At 33.8% G+C, this 22,603-nt stretch overlaps 1 protein-coding gene across 1 annotated transcript in view; it reads right to left on the bottom strand.

The window, feature by feature from the left end:
* Window positions 1-22,603, bottom strand: part of LOC143062003 (uncharacterized) — a 60,668-nt gene that overhangs the window by 25,939 nt on the left and 12,126 nt on the right. Inside the window, exons 4-7 of the mRNA XM_076233855.1 lie at window positions 20,938-21,150; window positions 15,923-16,105; window positions 11,535-11,722; window positions 7,489-7,570 (exon numbers count right to left, since the gene is read on the bottom strand). Of these exons, the coding sequence (XP_076089970.1) occupies window positions 7,489-7,570; window positions 11,535-11,722; window positions 15,923-16,105; window positions 20,938-21,150 (666 nt within the window). The remainder of the gene's footprint in view (window positions 1-7,488; window positions 7,571-11,534; window positions 11,723-15,922; window positions 16,106-20,937; window positions 21,151-22,603) is intronic.

The following is a 22,603-nucleotide window of genomic DNA, read 5'->3' as shown; positions in this document are numbered from 1 at the left end:
ATTTGAGAAAAACTTAATACAAGCACAAAATATTGTAAAGCTATAAAATAAGAAAATCTCCTCCTTTGCCTATATGTAACAAAAGTAAAACAAACAAGATTGCACACTCTGAAATGTCTTGCCAGGTTTACTGATCATGATTGAATGTATTTACTACAGATATTACATTAATTTAAAAGCAATCAAAGACCTAAGAAAATGAAGTCAAGGTCAAATAAATCGTGCCAGTTGGACATGTACACCTTACAATTAATCTATACAGCACATATCTTTGACCTTTTGAAGAAAGAATTTTAGTAAAGGACATACAGTAATAACAAAACAGTGTCGATCATGATCACTGTACCAAGAAGTGAAGTTATAGTTAAGCAATTGAGGTCTAATGGATATGTATATCTTACAATCTTCCATTTACTAAAAACAGTTAATCTTTTGCTTATCATATCTGAAAAAAGTAAAACAAAAAATACACCGAACTCCAATAAAAATTAACGGAAAATTTCTTATCAAATGGCAAAATCAAAAGCTCAAACACATCAAACAAATGGAATACACAAAAAAAAGCAGATCTTATTACTAAACTGAAAATCGACCAATAAACCATTGAAATGAGCTCATGCATCAAATACTGACTGAAAGTGTTTGATACAATACAACGGGGATCAACAATATATTACTCTTTAGGTCACCAGTGTGGTAAATCTGTAAAGGAAATAATCAAAATAATATGATCAACATAATAAGATCCTTTATTTTGTGGTTGCACAATATGTTTATTTGTAGAAAAAATAAACTGTTGACATGGAGATATTGTCCAATCTGTCATCAGAAAAATCAGAAAAAGACATTTTGATGGACTGAAACATTGCTAATTGATTTGAGATTGATGGAACATGAAGTAGGGAGCGGTCCTCAAAACGGTCAACAAACTGAGATGTATTGATGATAAAGCATTCTAATGTCAATGAATGTCTGGCACTATTTATTTATATTTATTTAGTTAATGCATAAAATGTTAATTGATTAATGCAGAAAAGCTAGTTTCTGCAATCAAATGACTGTATTCCTGTCACAGGATAAAAGTCTTCTTAAACTGTACTGTGCCTGATAACCTAGACCACTTAGCCAGCTAAGCTATATAAAATATCAGTTTCATCTAGGTTTGTCATACAGTACAAGATGTAAGGAGGCACTTGCAGATCACCCTTTTTTGTCAGTCATATATATGTCGTGTACATGTTATTATTTTTTATAGGTTATTACTTGTACAAACATTTTATACAAGTAATTACTTGTATGAAGCCATCATACAAGTTATTACTTGTACAAATACAATAACTTTTGATACTCTTCATATCAAGAATGAAAAAAAGAACAGCTAGAACATGTAGAAAGTTTGACAGTATTGAAGTCAATTGTTGTTGTTTAATCTAATTTTGTTTCCTTAGTTTAGGATTCAATTTGGACCAAGAGATCTGCATCTTCTAAATCTAAACATTCGATTAAAGTTGATAGTTAATTATGTAAAATTCAACTGATTTCTGTCATTTAACAATAACTACAATGTTTTCTGAAATCTTAATAGTGTACCACTGAACTGCAGGCTAGGCCATTTTCCATTTTTTGTGACAGTACTCTAAGATTTTTAATTATTTTCTTAAGAAAGTTAGGACTGAAAAATCCATTTAGTTTTAAATTTCCATTGATAAAGTTCCCAGTTACAACTCTCATCACAGGGATACAGGTACTTATAAAAAATAATATGATTGATGTAAACTGTGTGAAGCTTGTTTCCAGATCCTACATTTTGAAATATTTGTAAATTTCATGAATAAATAGGTTTAAACTATAAAATTCAACTTTTTTTTTATTTTATTTTTTACCATTACAATGATTTACTTGTTGGTACACACAATTTAGTTTTAATGGAAGACTACTAATCATATACTAAATGTCACATTTCCAAGTTTTATTTTAGTGGATAATTACTCATCAATTGAGGTGCTCCTGATTTGGAGGAAGATTCACAAAACAGAATTTTACAGAAAAAATGAAAAAAATCGTTTCTCTCCCCAATCTCATGTATCTCCACGAACTTTGTTTACTTTGAAAGTTGTTGACCTACAAATTAAAGTATTGCATGTTGATGTTTGAATCATCTACAGCAAACATAATTATGTTTAAATTTAACAAATAACAATTCATAATAAGTGCACGAACTCTGAGAATGATTTAAATAACCAGTGAAGGATATCCCTGCTTCTGCATAGTGAGGCATTCCAACAATGACGTCATTATAAAATATAATGTAGGTTGGATATATTTAGAATATCTCGTCATACTGATTTTTCCGGATTGTAAAAGAAACGTAAATAGTGTAAAAGAGAGCTCAAAATACGATAATTTCGCTAGAAACAGAAGGGAAATGTGTAGAAAAGTGTTTAAAGTCAATCTATTCATTTGTGTGTTTCCTTCTCATTAATCTCAGTAAGATTTGTTGGGGGATTTTCCACACTATAAAAACAAAATGAATGATGTGAGGGAATGTCATTCTGGTCAACCCCATAGGGGATTGACGGCTTGAAGCCGTCTTTCCCAAAAAACAAGTCAAAACTTAAGTGTAAGATGAAAAACAGTGTAGAAAAAAATAGCAAGTAATATTTAAATCTAATAATCCGCTTTCAAATGCGTAAGATAGTACAGAGAGAATATTAGTCATGTAAAGGAAGTCAAATTCAGTTCCAAAGGACCGCACTCAGAGATTTCGTATGACAGAATGGTGTTTTGAATGTACCAGTAATTGAAAAACACATTCGTAAAGGAGACACCTTGTTTATATGGTGCAGTTGATGAACTTTACACTTTGATAAGAACAGCAAATGCCAAAAGATGATTGAAAGATTTGGAAATTGGAGATAATGTTACAGTGAAAGACTGATTGACTGTAGAAATATCAAAGGAGTTGCACTGAATATTGAAGAAAGTTGAAAAATAGGAACAAAGTTGAAATCATGATTGGTTTAATGAGTCGAAAGCAAATCGAAAAGATTCAGAGAAAGGATTAAACAATGTTGGACATAACAGAGAGCACTGAGGTATACGTCATGGAAGCATTACAAGTGCTTTCTTTAAGTGGTGACCAATATCATGTTCACTGCAGTTGTCGGGGTGGCTGTAAGTCAGGCAAATGTAAATGAAAAGATCGAGCTTATTGTGTAATTCCAGATTTCATGCTTCCTTGTCTTGTGCAAACAAATAGATTATTTGATCTATTAGGTTTAACGTTTAATTCCAATATAAGATATTACATATGCAACTTTTTATCATGATTTATTTTTGAAAATAAATTGTAGAAGGGTCCTATTTTATTTTTGCTTTAAACGACTCTAACACTTTGCACCAGTAGTCAGTATTTAAGTGGCAACAAGTTGTTAAGCAAAATTTGCTCAATGTCTCATGCTAGGTTATGTTGTTACACTGCGTTCGTCCTGTGTCTGAATTCGTCTTACATTTCAAAAATAATACTAATATAAAAACTAGAGGCTCTCAAGAGCCTGTGTCGCTCACCTGTTACTGTATTTACTGATGTCGGCCATCTTGGTTGGTAGGCAGGGTCATTAGACACTTTTTTTTTAAATAGATACCCTAGTTATGATTGTGGCCTAGTTTGGTTAAATTTGGCTCATAGTTTTAGAAAAGAAGATTTTTGTACAAGTTACAAAAATGACGAAAAGTTGTTCAATATTGCCTATAAAGGGCTATAACTCCATAAGGGGTCCTCTAACAATTTTGATCATGTTCACTTATTTGTAGATCTTACTTTGCTGAACATTATTGCTGTTTACAGTTTATCTCTATCTATAATAGTATTCAAGATAATAACCAAAAACTGCAAAATTTCCTTAAAATTACCAATTTTAGGGCAGCAACCCAACAACGGGTTGTCCAATTTGTCTGAAAATTTGTAAGGGGATAGATCTTATTCTGATGGACATTTAAATCTTGAAAGATTTGCCCTAAATGTCTTAGTTTCAAAGATATAAAGCAAAAACTGCATTTTACCACTATGTTCTAATTTTAGCCATGCTATTTTGTTTGGTAGGCGGGGTCATCGGACACATTTTTTAAACTATATCCCACAATTATAATTGTGGCCAACTGTGGTTAAATTTAGCCCAGTAGTTTCAGAGAAGAAGATTTTTGTACAAGTTACAAACCAGATGCTCCGCAGGGTGCAGCTTTATACGACCGCAGAGGTTGAACCCTGAACGGTTGGGGCAAGTATTGACACAACATTCAAGCTGGATTCAGCTCTAAATTTGGATTGTGATTAAATAGTTGACACAGCATAGGTTTCAGACACAGAATGAATGTGGACTAATGAACTTAAAATATTTTTTTTGCCTTTGAGCAATTCACTATGCTGTTGAATATTAATCCTCTCAAAAAAATGTTTTAAGAAATTTTCTTTTTATTTATGAAATCTGAAATGAGAAAAATTTAACCAACCCCGCACCCCCAACCCCCCCCCCCCTCCCCAGCCCCCCAATTTTTTTTCACATCCACCTTTCCCTTTTTCATAAACTGATCTCAATTTAAATTTCTAATGGAGTTTGCAACAATAACTACTCATTTAAACACATCATAAAATATTAAAATGTAACAAAAGGTGCTTGTTATCACTGAATGGTAAAGATTGTTTTAATTTATCAGTTGGTAGTAAAAGTGAATATACTGTATATTGTATAAAACAATGATTTAAGTTGATTCAGAATCTTAATACATAGTTAGATTCGGCATATCAAAGAACCCCAATTATTCAATTTTTGATGAAATCAAACAAAGTTTAATTTTGGACCCCGATTTGGACCAACTTGAAAACTAGGCCAATAATCAAAAATCTTAGTTCATTTTTAGATTCAGCATATCAAAGAACCCCAAGGATTCATTTTTTGTTAAAACAAAACTAAGTTTAATTTTGGAACCTTTCCACCTTAATGTAGACCAATTTGAAAACGGGACCAAAAATTAAGAATCTACATACACAGTTAGATTCGGCATTTCAAAGAACCCCAATTATTCAATTTTTGATCAAATCAAACAAAGTTTAATTTTGGACCCCGATTTGGACCAACTGGAAAACTGGGCCAATAATCAAAAATCTAAGTTCATTTTTAGATTCAGCATATCAAAGAACCCCAAGGATTCATTTTTTGTTAAAATCAAACTAAGTTTAATTTTGGAACCTTTGGACCTTAATGTAGACCAATTTGAAAACGGGACCAAAAATTAAGAATCTACATACACAGTTAGATTTGGCATATCAAAGAACCCAAATTATTCAATTTTTGATCAAATCAAACAAAGTTCAATTTTCGACCCTTTGGGCCCCTTATTCCTAAACTGTTGGGACCAAAACTCCCAAAATCAATCCCAACCTTCCTTTTGTGGTCATAAACCTTGGGTTTAAATTTCATTGATTTCTATTTACTTATACTAAAGTTATTGTGCGAAAACAAAGAAAAATGCTTATTTGGGCCCTTTTTGGCCCCTAATTCCTAAACTGTTGGGACCAAAACTCCCAAAATCAATCCCAATCTTCCTTTTGTGGTCATAAACCTTGTGTTTAAATTTCATTGATTTCTATTTACTTATACTAAAATTATTGTGCGAAAACCAAGAATAATGCTTATTTGGGCCCTTTTTTGGCCCCTAATTCCTAAACTGTTTGCACTCAAACTCCCAAAATCAATCCCAACCTTCCTTTTGTGGTCATTAACCTTAGCTTGTGTCAAAATTTTATAGATTTCTATTTACTTAAACTAAAGTTATAGTGCGAAAACCAAGAAAATGCTTATTTGGGCCCTTTTTGGCCCCTAATTCCTAAACTGTTAGGACCAAAATTCCCAAAATCAATCCCAACCTTCCTTTTGTGGTCATAAACCTTATGTCAAAATTTCGTAGATTTCTATTCACTTTTACTAAAGTTAGAGTGCGAAAACTAAAAGTATTCGTACAACGACGACGACGCAGACGACGACACAGACGACGACGCCAACGTGATACCAATATACGACCAAAAAAATTTTCAATTCTTCGGGTCGTGTAAAAATGACGAAAAAGTTGTTAAAAATTGACTATAAAGGATAATAACTCCTTAAGGGGTTGACTGACAAAATTGGTCATGTTGACTTATTCGTAGGTCTAACTTTGCTGAACATTATTGCTGTTTACAGTTAATCTCTATCTATAATAGTATTCAAAGATAATAACCAAAAACTGCTCAAAAATTAACCAATAACCAATTCAGGGGCAGCAACCCAACAACAGGTTGTCCGATTCGTCTAAAAATTTTAGGGCAGATAGATCTTGACCTGATCAACAATTTTACCCTATCAGATTTGCTCTAAATGCTTTGGTTTTTGAGTTATAAGCCAAAAACTGCATTTTACCCCTATGTTCTATTTTAAGCTGTGGCGGTCATCTTGATTTTATGGCTGGGTCACCGGACACATTTTTTAAACAAGATACCCCAAAGATGATTGTGGCCAAGTTTGGATTAATTTGGCCAAGTAGTTTCAGAGGAGAAGATTTTTGTAAATGATAACCAAGATTTACGAAAAATTGTTAAAAATTGACAATAAAGGGCAATAACTCCTAAAGGGGTCAACTGACCATTTCGGTCACATTGACTTATTTGTAAATCTTACTTTGCTGAACATAATGGCTGTTAACAGTTTATCTCTATCCATAATAACATTCAAGATAATAACCAAAAACAGCAAAATTTCCTTAAAATTACCAATTCAGGGGCAGCAACCCAACAACAGATTGTCCAATTCATCTGAAAATTTCAGGGCAGATAGATCTTGACCTGATAAACAGTTTTACCCATGTCAAATTTGCTTTAAATGCTTTGGTTTTTGAGTTATAAGCCAAAAACTGCATTTTACCCCTATGTTCTATTTTTAGCCATGGCGGCCATCTTGGTTGGTTGTCCGGGTCACCGGACACATTTTTTAAACTAGATACCCCAATGATGATTGTGGCCAAGTTTGGTTTAATTTGGCCCAGTTGTTTCAGAGGAGAAGATTTTTGTAAAAGTTAACAACGACGACGGACGACGGACGCAAAGTGATGGGAAAAGCTCACTTGGCCCTATGGGCCAGGTGAGCTAAAAAGCATGAAATGCCAATTTTATTTTTATTCTGCAAATCGGAAACATAGGGTCGGCGGATCAGTAAACCAACAAATTAAAAAACCCTGGCCTTATTTGTTTAATAAATTATATAAAATGTGATAAAGCTCAAACTCAAGTCAAAACTATTATGAACTACGCATCATGGCTAATCATCCTATATATTAACTGTGAGAACTATTGGAAGAATAATATAAGAAAAGTGATACTCAAGTGGTACTTTAAATTTCATAAGGCTTTATGGTCATAACTTAGCAAAGAAATATTATCTTGCAGGGCTACAAACTTACTGTGATATTAAGAGCTTCCTTTAATTTTTCTGATTCATTCTTCAGAGACATCATTTCGACATTTTTATCCAGTTTCAATTCCCTAAAATGACAATAAATGACATAAATAATGGTTTAAACAAATAGTTTTTAATCTAATTAATAAATATCACATTTCAATAACATCTGTAGTACTGTACAACGACAAAAATAAATCTGGAACAATATTAAACTAGAGGCTCTCAAGAGCTTGTATCGCTCACCTGACTCAATTTGGGTTTTTGAAATCATATAAAAAAAGATAAAATTTTGCTACAAAGTTACAAAACTTGGTCCGCACCTCATAAGGATCATTCATGCTATGTTGGGTTCCATTCCATTCAGTGGTTCTCTAAAAGAAGACTTTTGTATGCATTTCCAATAGGGTCCTATGTTAAACTAAACCCCCGCTGGCGGCCATCTTGGATGATGGATTGGCTACAAAGTAACAACACTTTGTCAGCATCTCATAAGAAACATTTATGCTATGTTTGATTTCATTCCATTCAGTGGTTCAATTTGAATGTATTTCCCATAGGGTCCTATGTTAAACTAAGTCCCCCCACTGGCGACCATCTTGGATGATTGATCGGCTACAAAGTAACAACACTTGGTCAGCATCTCATTAGGAACATTCATGCTATGTTTTGTTTCATTCTTTTCAGTGGTTCTCTAAAAGAAGTCATTTGTACGCATTTCCCATAGGGTCCTATGTTAAACTGAGTCCCCCGCTGGTTGCCATCTTGGATGATGGATCGGCTACAAAGAAACAACACTTCGTCAGCACCTCATAAGGAATATTCATGCCATGTTAAGTTTTATTCCATTCAGTGGTTCTCTAAAAGAAGTCATTTGTATGCATTTCCCAAAGGGTCCTATGTTAAACTAAGTCCCCCGCTGACGGCCATCTTAGATGATGGATCAGCTACAAAGTAACAACACTTGGTCAGCACCTCATAAGGAATATTCATGCCATGTTTGGTTTCATTCCATTTAGTGGTTCTCTAAAAGAAGTCATTTGTATGCATTTCCCATAGGGACCTATGTTAAACTAAGTCCCCTGCTGGCGGCCATCTTGGATGATGGATCGGCAACAAAGTAACAACACTTGGTCAGCACCTCATTAGCACATTCATGCCATGTTTGGTTTCATTCTTTTCAGAGGTTCTCTAAAAGAATTCATTTGTATGCATTTCCCATAGGGTCCTATGTTAAACTAAGTTCCCCGCTGACAGCCATCTTGGATGGTGGATCAACTACAAAGTAACAATTCTTGGTCAGCACATCATAAGGAACATTCATGCCATGTTTGGTTTCATTCAATTCAGTGGGGTTCTCTAGAAGAAACCATTTGTATGCATTTCCCAAAGGGTCCTATGTTAAACTGAGTCCCCCGCTGGTTGCCATCTTGGATGATGGATCGGCTACAAAGAAACAACACTTGGTCAGCACCTCATAAGGTATATTCATGCCATGTTAAGTTTTATTTCATTGAGTGGTTCTCTAAAAGAAGTCATTTGTATGCATTTCCCATAGGGACCTATGTTAAACTAAGTCCCATGCTGGCAGCCATCAGTAACAAAGTAACAACACTTGGTCAGCACCTCATTAGGCACATTCATGCCATGTTTGGTTTCATTCTTTTCAGTGGTTCTCTAAAAGAAGTCATTTGTACGCATTTCCCATAGGGTCCTATGTTAAACTGAGTCCCCCGCTGGTTGCCATCTTGGATGATGGATCGGCTACAAAGAAACAACACTTCGTCAGCACCTCATAAGGAATATTCATGCCATGTTAAGTTTTATTCCATTCAGTGGTTCTCTAAAAGAAGTCATTTGTATGCATTTCCCAAAGGGTCCTATGTTAAACTAAGTCCCCCGCTGACGGCCATCTTAGATGATGGATCAGCTACAAAGTAACAACACTTGGTCAGCACCTCATAAGGAATATTCATGCCATGTTTGGTTTCATTCCATTTAGTGGTTCTCTAAAAGAAGTCATTTGTATGCATTTCCCATAGGGACCTATGTTAAACTAAGTCCCCTGCTGGCGGCCATCTTGGATGATGGATCGGCAACAAAGTAACAACACTTGGTCAGCACCTCATTAGCACATTCATGCCATGTTTGGTTTCATTCTTTTCAGAGGTTCTCTAAAAGAATTCATTTGTATGCATTTCCCATAGGGTCCTATGTTAAACTAAGTTCCCCGCTGACAGCCATCTTGGATGGTGGATCAACTACAAAGTAACAATTCTTGGTCAGCACATCATAAGGAACATTCATGCCATGTTTGGTTTCATTCCATTCAGTGGGGTTCTCTAGAAGAAACCATTTGTATGCATTTCCCAAAGGGTCCTATGTTAAACTGAGTCCCCCGCTGGTTGCCATCTTGGATGATGGATCGGCTACAAAGAAACAACACTTGGTCAGCACCTCATAAGGTATATTCATGCCATGTTAAGTTTTATTTCATTGAGTGGTTCTCTTAAAAGAAATCATTTGTATGCATTTCCCATAGGGACCTATGTTAAACTAAGTCCCCTGCTGGCGGCCATCTTGGATGATGGATCAGTATTAAAGTAACAACATTTGGTCAGCACCTCATTAGGCACATTCATGCCATGTTTGGTTTCATTCTTTTCAGTGGTTCTCTAAAAGAAGTCATTTGTACGCATTTCCCATAGGGTCCTATGTTAAACTGAGTCCCCCGCTGGTTGCCATCTTGGATGATGGATCGGCTACAAAGTAACAACACTTGTCAGCATCTCATAAGGAACATTCATGCCATGTTTGGTTTTATTCCATTCAGTGGTTCTCTAAAAGAGGTCATTTGTATGCATTTCCCAAAGGGTCCTATGTTAAACTAAGTCCCCCGCTGACGGCCATCTTAGATGATGGATCAGCTACAAAGTAACAACACTTGGTCAGCACCTCATAAGGAATATTCATGCCATGTTTGGTTTCATTCCATTTAGTGGTTCTCTAAAAGAAGTCATTTGTATGCATTTCCCATAGGGACCCATGTTAAACTAAGTCCCCTGCTGGCGGCCATCTTGGATGATGGATCGGCAACAAAGTAACAACACTTGGTCAGCACCTCATTAGGCACATTCATGCCATGTTTGGTTTCATTCTTTTTAGAGGTTCTCTAAAAGAAGCCATTTGTATGCATTTCCCATAGGGTCCTATGTTAAACTAAGTTCCCCGCTGGCAGCCATCTTGGATGATGGATCGGCTACAAAGTAACAACACTTGTCAGCATCTCATAAGGAACATTCATGCCATGTTTGGTTCCATTCCATTCAGTGGTTCTCTAGAAAAAGTTCAAAATGTAAAATGTTAACGAAGACGACGATGGACGTAGACGATGATGGACGTAATGAGAAAAGCTCACTTGGCCCTTTGGGCGAAGTGAGCTAAAAATATGCCAATTTGATATTTTTTTTTTCTTTATTGCGATTAGTTATGTTTGCTTATATTTGTAGATCTTTTATAGTGATAGAAAAACAAAAGATATGGGGTATCCATTCATGACACAAAATCAACACATGCACAGCAAAATAACACAAAACAAGAGCTGTCAGAATGACAGTAAACCAGATTTTTTAACATTTATTTGTGTTCTGGCATTTATCACTATCACAAGGACCAAAACTCCTAAATGGTAAAAGTTACAATCATCAATATCAAACTTGACCTCCATTTTTTCATCATTAACAACATATTTAAGTTTAATAATCATTGGTTGAACAGTTCATGAGTAAATGCTGCACAGACACGACTGGAAACGCCATTTTTTCAATAGTTCAAGAACCGTAACTCCCGAACACACAACCTCAATGTTGACAGGCTAGTGATAAATAAAGTCATTTTGTTCAGCAATACCTTGGAAAAGAGGGACAGCAATATTTGTTAGACAAACAGATGAAATGATGGATGGATCAGCAATGTAAATGCATTATAGCAATATCACTATAGACAATGTAAAATCATAGATTCAAACAAGAAGTGTAAAAGATAATATACCTTGTTAATTCTGTACAGTTCAAGTGGTCATTCTTTGTACATACAAATGCTATATTATCACTGGAATAGTTCCCATCCATATATAATTGTCGACGGAAACTCTCTCCCATTAACTCTTTGGCTATTTTACTACTAAAGGCCCGGTGCACCTCTGCCACAACCAGTATGTTTGAACAGTTTTTTAAATGCTAACAATATAATATTAGTCATAAAATGTGATATATATTGCAAATAGTAACCAAATAAAAAAAATACGCAAATTTTCTTGTTTTTCTTGTTTAAGGGCTATTTTCAAGATTATAATCATATAATAAGCATGATCAGAATCCTGAAAAGGGTGTTATTTTTCTAATCGTTTAATTTGTTTTTTTTATGTTTTCAAGTCATATTATTTAAACAAAATGTTTTAGGATCAGGGATGAAGGTGAATGCGACTTACCCGTATGTTAACGGCTTCGTCATAAATTATGGAAAAAAATGGACATTTACTAACTTTGGTACAAAAAAATTGCACAATTAGAGGTGCCAAAAAGAAGTTACCTGGTATGTAACAAATTAAAGTAATATCACAACTTTTTCTATGTGAAATTTTTAATATTTTGGCATGATTTAATAAACAGCTGCGCCATGAGCGCATGATACGCCCGTCGCGTTTTCAAAGAATAAAGTTCAATAACTTCTCAATGTCATATCAGAAATTTATAAAAAACTAAAGGGAGGTTGTCTCAATAGATGTAAATTAGTCAGCAAAGTTTAATGAAAACTGCTCAAAGCCCTTTAGGGATATTGTCCGAAACTTGAAAATCACCCCTTGTTTATCAATAAAATCCTATAACTCAGAAAAGTAAAATTTAAAATTTATAAAAATCGAATGGGAGCTTACAACAATAGATATAAACAATTTACCAAAGTTACATGAAAACTGCTGAAAGCATTTTTGAGTTTTTGTCCGAAAACTGGAAATTCCCTTTTTTTTTAATTATTAAAACCCCATGACTAGTAAACGTAAAATCTGAAATTTATAAAAATCGAAAAAAGGGAGCTTACGTCAATAGATATAAACAATTCATTAAAATTTCAGGAAAAATGCTCAAAGCATTTTTGAGTTATTTTCTGAAAACTGGAAAATCCCCCTTTTTTGTAATGAATAAAACCCCATAACTCGGAAACGTAAAATCTAAAATTTATAAAAATCGAAAGGGAGCTCATGTCAATATATATAAACAATTCAGTAAAAATTCTTGCAAATTGGTGAAAGTGTTTTTGAGTTATTGTATGAAAACTGGAAAATCCTCCTTTTTGTAATGAATAAAACCCCAAAACTCAGAAACGTAAAATCTAAAATTTATAAAAAATGAAAAGGAGCTCACGTCAATAGATATAAACAATTCAGCAAAGTTTCATGCAAATTGGTTAAAGAATTTTTGAGTTAATGTCTGACATGTTGACGACGGACGAACAGACGGACGGACAACGGTATACCATAATACGTCCCGTAAACGGGCTATTAAAAAAACATAAAACTTAGGGCCTAATCAAGCCCTTTGTGAACCTTCCTCCTTATATATCTTTAATCTCATTGCTTATAATTACCAACTGTTAGCATAGACCTAATACTGGCATGTTTACTTAATCTGTTGTGACTAGCCAGGCCTCTACAATATTTTTTTTTCAACTTGCCCAATAGGACAAGTACATACCAAAACTTACTTGTCCGAATGGAATTGTAACTTGTCCAAACAAAACAACCTTTGTATTAACCTTTTTTGCATTTTAGGTTGATTCAATGAACAAAATGAATTTAAAACAATAGAACAGAATTTGGTTTATATCTCTTGATATCCTTTTTCAAAATATGAGTTGAGAACACTGAACTGAATCTAGTCATGTCTAGTCACAGGACTTGGGTTTTAGTTTTCATCAATGCCAATGTCTCATCAAACTCTGCACATCAGGCACAGTCTGGTAGGCCTGTCAGTCTACACTCATTTGGTTTGTATTCTGGTCTTTTATGATAACATATTGATTACAAATGTATTAATATTACAATCAGCTTTGTTTTTAATATATTAAAATGTTTGTGACCAGTGAACCAACACCTTCTAACGGAAAAGCTGGTAGAGTAACCAAGATGGATACCGAAGTATGCTGCGGTTGTCTTAAAACCTCATGGAAATATAATATGTAGAGACAACAACATCTGGGTTACCGCAAGGTGATAGTTTTATGGAGTCGACATGTTTCGCCGCTAATGCGGCATCATCAGGACAATATTACAGAGTTTACATGTTCATAAAGTGTATATAATGCGGTTGTATTAATTATGACGTAAAAGAATAAAAGTGAAAGTAAAAATGTAAAATAGTGTTCATAATGTAGCAAGAATAAAAGTTAAAAATAGAAATAAAAACAAATGTTTATCTTGACTGGTATGTTCCGTAGTCACTGTGATTGAGGTTCATATATAAATAGAAAGTGAAAGTGAAATTAAAATAAGAATCTAGTATAGTTAAAAGTGAAAGTTAGTCAATAAAGTTATTAACGATGTGGTTAGCTGCTATTCTTGCACGTCTAACATGTAAAACCCAGATGTTGTTGTCTCTACATATTATATTTCCATGAGGTTTTAAGACAACCGCAGCATACTTCGGTATCCATCTTGGTTACTCTACCAGCTTTTCCGTTAGAAGGTGTTGGTTCACTGGTCACAAATTATTTATTTTTCTGTGAACCCCTGCATCCGCACACGATCCACCTTAGCCGTCCTGCGTTGTAGTTACAACCGTCAGCCTCATGTCTACCGACCAGTTCCATTCTACCACCAACCTCACTGAAGAAACAGCCCATACCTCGAAGAAAAGAAAAACCCGCGACGAAGATATGGAAGATAATACAACCGCACCCGCAACCGCACCCGCTCCTACTACGATAACCATCCAAGAGAAAAACTTAGCCCACTTTAGAACCTTACGGAAATTGAACATTAAATTCATCCGCAGCATACCTAAGTACACAAAGTCAAAGTAATTCGGAATACCAGGCATTTTACTTTAAGAAAAAGGGAAGGAACCAGAACCAGGATGAACCACATAAACCACAAACCTAATTTACAAAGAAAAGCCTGATCCACGGACATTTTATTATCAAAGTTAATTTTTATGAACATATCTACCAAGATTTACAATTCCCAAAATTGCGGCAATCATACACCTCACCCTTTACTACCTCAATGGAAGCAGTACCTCCCTCGGAGCGAAGCCAGTTGAATTGGTACGGGATGGCCAATGGGGTTGTCCTATTTGGAAATGAACTGACATTTTATAAACCACTATGAGGACCTCTACACAGACGTGCAAGAATAGCAGCTAACCACATCGTTAATAACTTTATTGACTAACTTTCACTTTTAACTATACTAGATTCTTATTTTAATTTCACTTTCACTTTCTATTTATATATGAACCTCAATCACAGTGACTACGGAACATACCAGTCAAGATAAACATTTGTTTTTATTTCTATTTTTAACTTTTATTCTTGCTACATTATGAACACTATTTTACATTTTTACTTTCACTTTTATTCTTTTACGTCATAATTAATACAACCGCATTATATACACTTTATGAACATGTAAACTCTGTAATATTGTCCTGATGATGCCGCATTAGCGGCGAAACATGTCGACTCCATAAAACTATCACCTTGCGGTAACCCAGATGTTGTTGTCTCTACATATTATATTAAAATGTTTATTCAAACACAATAAAATATTATTTGTCTAAATATATCAAATATGATTTTTGGAATTTTATGGTCAATTATTTCTTCATTTTAATTTTTTTAAATATTTTTGCTAAATAAAATTTATCATATATATAATTATCATAAAGCAACAGAATAATGTAGGGAAACGCTGTACTGGTTTGTCTTGTTCCCGAAATGTCTCCAACAGTGATGAACTGTCTATTAAACATGGAGTCGATTCGTTTCCTCGCCGGTGCCGAACTGTCTTGTTACCTTATTTACAAAATGCACCGCTGATTCCAATTGGTAAGACTGGTTTACGAGTTTAGTATGCCTTTTATCTATTATAAAGTATCTGACAAAGAACAAGACAAAGTTTTAAATTATTGATCGCAAGTAAACATGTCAAATTAAAATTTGTTTTTATCTTTTTTTCTTGTTTTTTGTTTATTTCTTTGATCATCAAAGTTGGATGTTATTTATTTTCTACAGAATAATTTTACTTGTCCCGTCGGACAAGCTTGGTATGGCTTTTACTTATTTCTTTCATTTTTTCTCTCTGGTAACGGACAATCAGACAAGCGTAAATGTCGAGCCCTGCTAGCAATTAACTTTTAAGATTAAATTAATGTTTAACTTACTTCTTGTGCTATCCTATCTCTAGCAGCATTAGCATCACCTACTCCTGGCAAGTCTACTAATGTACACCCAGTAAAAAAATTGGGAATTCGTATCGTCACTGACTTAATGATCGGCCATAAGTGTTGTCCTTCTTCCTCAGTACTTATAATATACTTTTCTATATTAAAACTGAATTCTTTTAACTGAAATAATGAGGGTGTATTAATATGTGAGTATAAAAGATACCTTAAAACAGATTATTCAACATGTTCAATGGTTATTTATAATGTGACAAAACATATAGAAAACACACCATACGTTATGGCAGAAATCAAACAACAAAAAAACTTCCTATAGGTTGCACTTTGTAAATACAACTGTTTCTCAAACCACGCCTCTTTTGGGGAGATATAGAATATTCATAGAAAATTAATTCTGTTTACCTACTGGTTCCCATACATGATCTCTATGTTTTATCTCGTAGAGACATAACTTGGGAATGTTACCAGTAAATATACATATTCATTTTGGTCAAATTGAAATCTGTGGGAACCCTTAAGTCAAGGTTAGGGTAGGACATAATTTTAGTGTAAGTTTAAACTCTTAGAAGTTCGGGGCATATAAACGATTTTGACATTGGAAAAAAATAGAAGTGCATATGAACTTTTCATTCTCATGTCCAAATGGACACAGATGATGCCCCGGCTAGCATATAACGTTATAAAGGGACATAACTCAAGAACTGTAAAAGTGAAGCTGCCAAAAATTGAACTTAAACTGAGTTTAGAGGTAATAAGCATTATATACACTTTTCATTAAATTTAGTTGAGACAAACTTAAGTTAAGAGAACAGAAACGTAATTCTTCAATTTTTCAACTTGTAAAGGGGCATAACCCTAGAATGGTAATCAAACCGAATGGTAAAGATTGCTAAAATTAATCAGTTGGTAGTAAAAGTGAATATTGCATTGTATATTGTATATAGCATTGATTTAAGTTGATTCAACAATCATTCTGGACAAAGAAAGATAACTCCAATTTATTGTCTTGAAACTACAATAATGCTTGTTTTTGGCCCTTTATTCCTAGACTGTTTGCCACGTATCCTTTAAAATATATCCCAACCTTCTACTCATGGTATTAAACATTGTGGTACAATTTCAGAACAATTGAAATACTTATACACAACTTATTGTCCTGACACTAGATAAATGCTTGTTTTGGGCCCCTTTGGGCCCCTAATTTCTAAACCTTAGGGACCATAACCCCCAAAATCAATCCCAAACTTCCTTTTGTGGTTATAAACATTGTGTTAAAATTTTATTGATTTCTATTTACTTATACTAAAGTTATTATCCAGAAACCATCCGTCTTCGGACGACGACGACGTGATACCATTGTAGGACCACAAAAAATTTTGCGGTCGTATAAAAATACAAGCTAGAAATACCAAAATACCTCAATAAAACTAACAATAATGTGTTCTATCCTAATTATGTTCTAAATATTCCATATTGCAAGAAACAGCAGAATAATTTAGGAAATTTGAGGCCCCAGGGACAAAAAACAGAGAAAAAAGCCTACCCCCTCGGTCAAAAAACAAATAATTTAACTAGTAAATGCTATGATTTTATTATTTTAAAGGTCTTTTGTATTGAAAACAATAACTGTGCTTGGGAGTTATGCAAAAACCAGATGTCAGCAGTCATTTCTATAAAACTTTTTGTGAACTCATGCATCAAACTGGTATCTTCAAATTTTGCAAATATGGCTTTGTTTAAACACTTCTAGTTCATATATTAGCTAAAATTTAGCTTAATTATGTTAGATATATGGTTAGAGATTATACTGTTGTGACAAGATGTCTAAACTGACCATTTGAGGTAGAAATTGTGAACTTTCATTGAAAAATAGGCATACAGTAAGATGTGGACTGGAGACAGAGGCAGGATTGGATACTTTATATAATCTTGAATGTTGGAATGATTAACTGCTAAACATTACATTTATAGATTTCTGAAATGCTTTCAATTTGTTATCAGCATGATCAGAATAGTTTCAAACAGGTTCTGGACATTTCATGTCAGAAAACATGCACATAGGGTCAGCTGGCAATAATTAAAGCCTTGATTTTAAAAAATTGAAACAGGGGTGAGGGTTTTAAATGTACTGTAAAAAAAACCTTATAGTATATGCAGTGATTTCTTTAAGTCTTTAATTCTGATAAATCAGTATTGTTGTGAAAAAAAGTGTTTTTAGAGAGTTATCTATTTGAATAAATGTTAGTATAGGTTGCACTTTGTAAATACAGCTGTTTCTCAAACCACGCCTCTTTTGGGAAGATATAGAATATTCATAGAAAATTAATTCTGTTTACCTACTGGTTCCCATACATGATCTCTATGTTTTATCTCGTAGAGACATAACTTGGGAATGTTACCAGTAAATATACATATTCATTTTGGTCAAATTGAAATCTGTGGGAACCCTTAAGTCAAGGTAAGGGTAGGACATAATTTTAGTGTAAGTTTAAACTCTTAGAAGTTCAGGGCATATAAACGATTTTGACCTTGGAGATAAATAGAAGTGCATATGAACTTTTCATTCTAGGAAATAATTTTTTTCAAAACTTCATAGTAAAAGTGGTACAGTTTTAGCCGTAAAAGGAGTTCCTATGGGAAATTTCATTGTCGATATTTACAGAAATGCAACCTATAAGATTCAAGAGGTTGTCCAGCTTTAATAGCCATTTTAAGTCTTAGTCATTATTAAAGACCATAAGACTAAAGTTTACATTCATTTAAATTTTATTTCAATAAAATGCTTTGCTGAGCGCAGCCTGATACGACTGCAGAGATCGAACCCTGAACAGTTGGGGCAAGTTTGGACACAATATTCAAGCTTGATACTGTCTGAATTTGGATTGTGATCAAATTTTGGACATAATATAGGTTTCTGACACAAAATAAATGTGGTAAAAGGTCTTAAAAGTTTGAAATGGGTTGAAATATTTGTATTAATTTTCAATTGAAGAATTCTTGCTATTGCGCAATACTATGCAATTGAATATTTCTTGCTATTGTGCAATACTGTGCAATTTGATATTTCTTGCTATTGCGCAATAAAATGTACTATGCAATTGGAGATTTCTTGCTATTGCGCAGTATTGTGCTATTGTGCAATACTGTGCAATGGGATATACCTTGCTATTGCGCAATACTGTGCAATTGAAGATGTCTTGCTATTGCACAATACTGTGCAATTGAAGATGTCTTGCTATTGCCCAATACTGTGCAATTGAAGATTTCTTGCTATTGTGCTATTGAGCAATTCTGTGCAATTGAAGATTTCAGTACTGTGCTATAGCGCAATACTATGCAATTGAAGATTTCCTGCTATTGTGCAATACTGTGCTATTGCACAATACTTCATATAATTTACACATCATGTTTGGTGTATCTCCTGCCATATCAGTATTTTTGCTTTTATGTATATAAATCAGAAAGAATCAATGTAAAAATTGAAAATTTTAAGGAAAAAAACCCAAAAATTATGAAAAAAAATCCCCCCCATTTTTTTAACCCCCCTTTTAGTAATTACCCCCAAACTCAATCCCAGCTTTCCCTTTATGGTATGGTACCTTGCAGTACAATTTCAGAGAGATCCATACACTTAAACACAAGTTATTGTCTGGAAACTAGAAAAATGCTTGTTTTTGGCCCCTAATTCCTGAACATTTGGGGCAATTACCCTCAAACTCAATCCCAGCCTTCCCTTTGTGGTATGGTACCTTGCATTACAATTTCAGAGAGATCCATACACTTAAACACAAGTTATTGTCTGGAAACTAGAATAAACAGCTTCGCTGAGGCAACTGGATACGCCCACAGAGGTCCAACCCTGAACAGTTGAGGCAAAAATGGACACAATATTCAAGCTTGATACAGGTCTGAATTTGGATTTGTAATTAAATATTTTACATATTAAAGGTTTCTGAATAAATGTAGTAAAAAAAATTGAAATTGGTTATATGAATTGAATTTATATTCAATTAAAGATTTCTTGCTATTGTGCAATACACTGTGCTGTTGCACAATACTTAGTAAATCTGTTGTCAGACTATAAACAAATAAAGTTCAATTTCTTCTCAATGTCATATTTGAAATTTATGAAAATCAATAGGGAGATTACATCAATAGCTATAACTACTTCACCAAAGTTTCATGAGAACTGCTGACAGCATTTTTGAGTTACTGTCTAAAAACTGGAAATTGCCCCCTTTTTTAATAAATAAAACCCCATAACTCAGAAATGTAAAATCTAAATTTATAAAATTCTAAAGGGAGCTTACATCAAAAGATATAAACAATTCACCAAAATTTCTTGCAAGTTGGTGAAAGCATTCTTGAGTTATTGTCAGAAAACTGGAAAATCCCCCCCTTTTTTAATGAATAAAACCCCAAAACTCGGAAACGGTAAATCTGAAATTTATAAAAAAACAAAAGGGAGCTCATGTCAATAGATATAAACAATTCACCAAAGTTTCATGCATATCGGTTAAAGCGTTTTTGAGTTAATGTCCGTCATGTTGACAACGGACGGACGGACAGATGGACGAAGGGACAGACGGACAGACGTTCAACGGTATACCATAATACGTAAAGGGCGTATAAAAATGCATGTTTTGGCCCCTTTTTGGCCCTTAATTTCCAAACTGTTGGTACCATAACCCCTTTTGTGGTACTGAACCTGTCAGTAAAATTTCACAGAGATCCATTAACTTAAACTAAAGTTATTGTCCGGAAACCATTTTTTTTTGGCTGTCGTATAAAAATGAGGCATTTTCTAATATATTACATGTATTATTTGCTTAAAATTTACGAAATGGCTGCTGCTAAGTGGCAATAGGGGTGGGTTTAGTTTTTTCTTTCGTGTTGATTCACACTTCAATAAGCATTATATTAACTCATGCTTATACACACTTCAATAAGCATTATAGTTGCTTATGTTCCTTATACATGAATATTTTGTTTACCGTATTTGATTTAATATTTTTCATTGTTCCCAGGTGAGAAGTGATGTCGTTTTCTCCGTTCAAGTCATCAAGAGATGAGAACTGTCCATAAACTGCTCTCATTTTTAAGATAGCCACTCCAGCTTCAGATTGTTCATCTGATCTATAAGTTTTCATTGTTCCATCATTCTTGGTCATATCTTTGATTAGGACATCATATTCTTTCTGCCATTCCTGCAAATATTGCCATCAATATAAAATAGAATAAGACTCTGTTCTTCTCTATCATGATGAAAATTTTGCTAATAGATAAAATACTGAAAATAACTTTTAGAATAAATTATAAAATACTATTGCAATATGATCACATAAAATACAAAGTTTATGTTGCATATTATATAGACACCTATGATATCTATTGTTGAAGACTGTTCACTGACCTGTAGACATATTTTTTGGTGTTGTTGGGCTTCAGTATGATTAAGGTTAAACTTACTTATAAGACATATTCTAATAAAGTACAAAGAATTTCTGAAGGATTTGCCTTCAACTGCAATTATATTGTATGCTGACGAAACAAAACTATCCATAGCCGCTACATGTTTATGAACCTGTCCTGATTGATTCAGGGGCCTGTCGTTTAGCAGTTATCGTTTGTTGATGTTGTTCATTGGTATTTTCCCGTTTGAATATATATAAATTAGATCGTTGGTTTTCCTGTTCGAATTGTGTACGCTAATAATTTTGGGGTCCTTTATATAGCTTGCTGTTTGGTCTGTATCAAAGCCCTGTGTAAAAGGCCATACTTTGAACTGTGTTTGTTATTATCAGGTTGAGAACAACCCTCCCTCAGACAAGGGGTCATTTTACTGATGTAGAAAAGAAAATAGAAATACCAAGGATTTGTATAGTTTTTCTATACAAAACCTTTGAAAAATTAGAATTTTGTACTCACAAAGAGGAGAGTTACATCATATTTTAAACAACTTTTTCTAAAAGAGGGGTCCACTTATTTTGAATAATATTAAACTGTTATAAAAGTAAATGTGTTAATTTAACATGGTTAAAGTCCAGGAATAATACAAAAAATACCAGATAGATATATAGTTCTTTGAGAAAATATGAGCCCTTTTGTACAAACAAATATATTATAACTTATATTGATCCCTCATTAAACATTTAAAAGGGATATTTAGAACATTAAGCGGTTGCCCCCAAACTGATTATGACTTGGATGGAGAATTGTCTCATTGTCAGTCACACATACATAGACCAGATTTAATTATTTCTTGGTGAACAGGGAAAAAATACTTCAGAAATTAAAGAAATGTCAAAGAACAAGTGATAAATCAAGTTTTAATATTGTCAAAACCTACTATATTATGTTTACAAAAAAAAATTATAATTACTTGCCTTTACTTTTCAAGCTTCGCCTCAAAAATTTGCAAATTAAATATTCTTTTATTAAAATTTTCAAATTGCTCGCTCGCCCCAAATTTTGGAGTCCAAAAATCCGTAGAACAAGAAATGAAATTGGTGTGGCCAAAGTTCAATTTTAGACCCTTTAGACCTCAATGTGGACCAATTTGGATAACCAGGGCCCAAATGTTAAAAATCTAAATACATGGTTAGATTTAGCATATTGAAAAACCCCATATATTTTATTTTTGTTGAAATCAAACAAAGT

This window comes from Mytilus galloprovincialis, chromosome 2, assembly GCF_965363235.1.
Source record: "Mytilus galloprovincialis chromosome 2, xbMytGall1.hap1.1, whole genome shotgun sequence".
In the NCBI taxonomy this organism is placed as follows: Eukaryota; Metazoa; Mollusca; class Bivalvia; order Mytilida; family Mytilidae; genus Mytilus; species Mytilus galloprovincialis.
The sequence above is the reverse complement of the archived record's forward strand: the minus strand, read 5'-3'. Positions and strand labels throughout refer to the sequence as shown.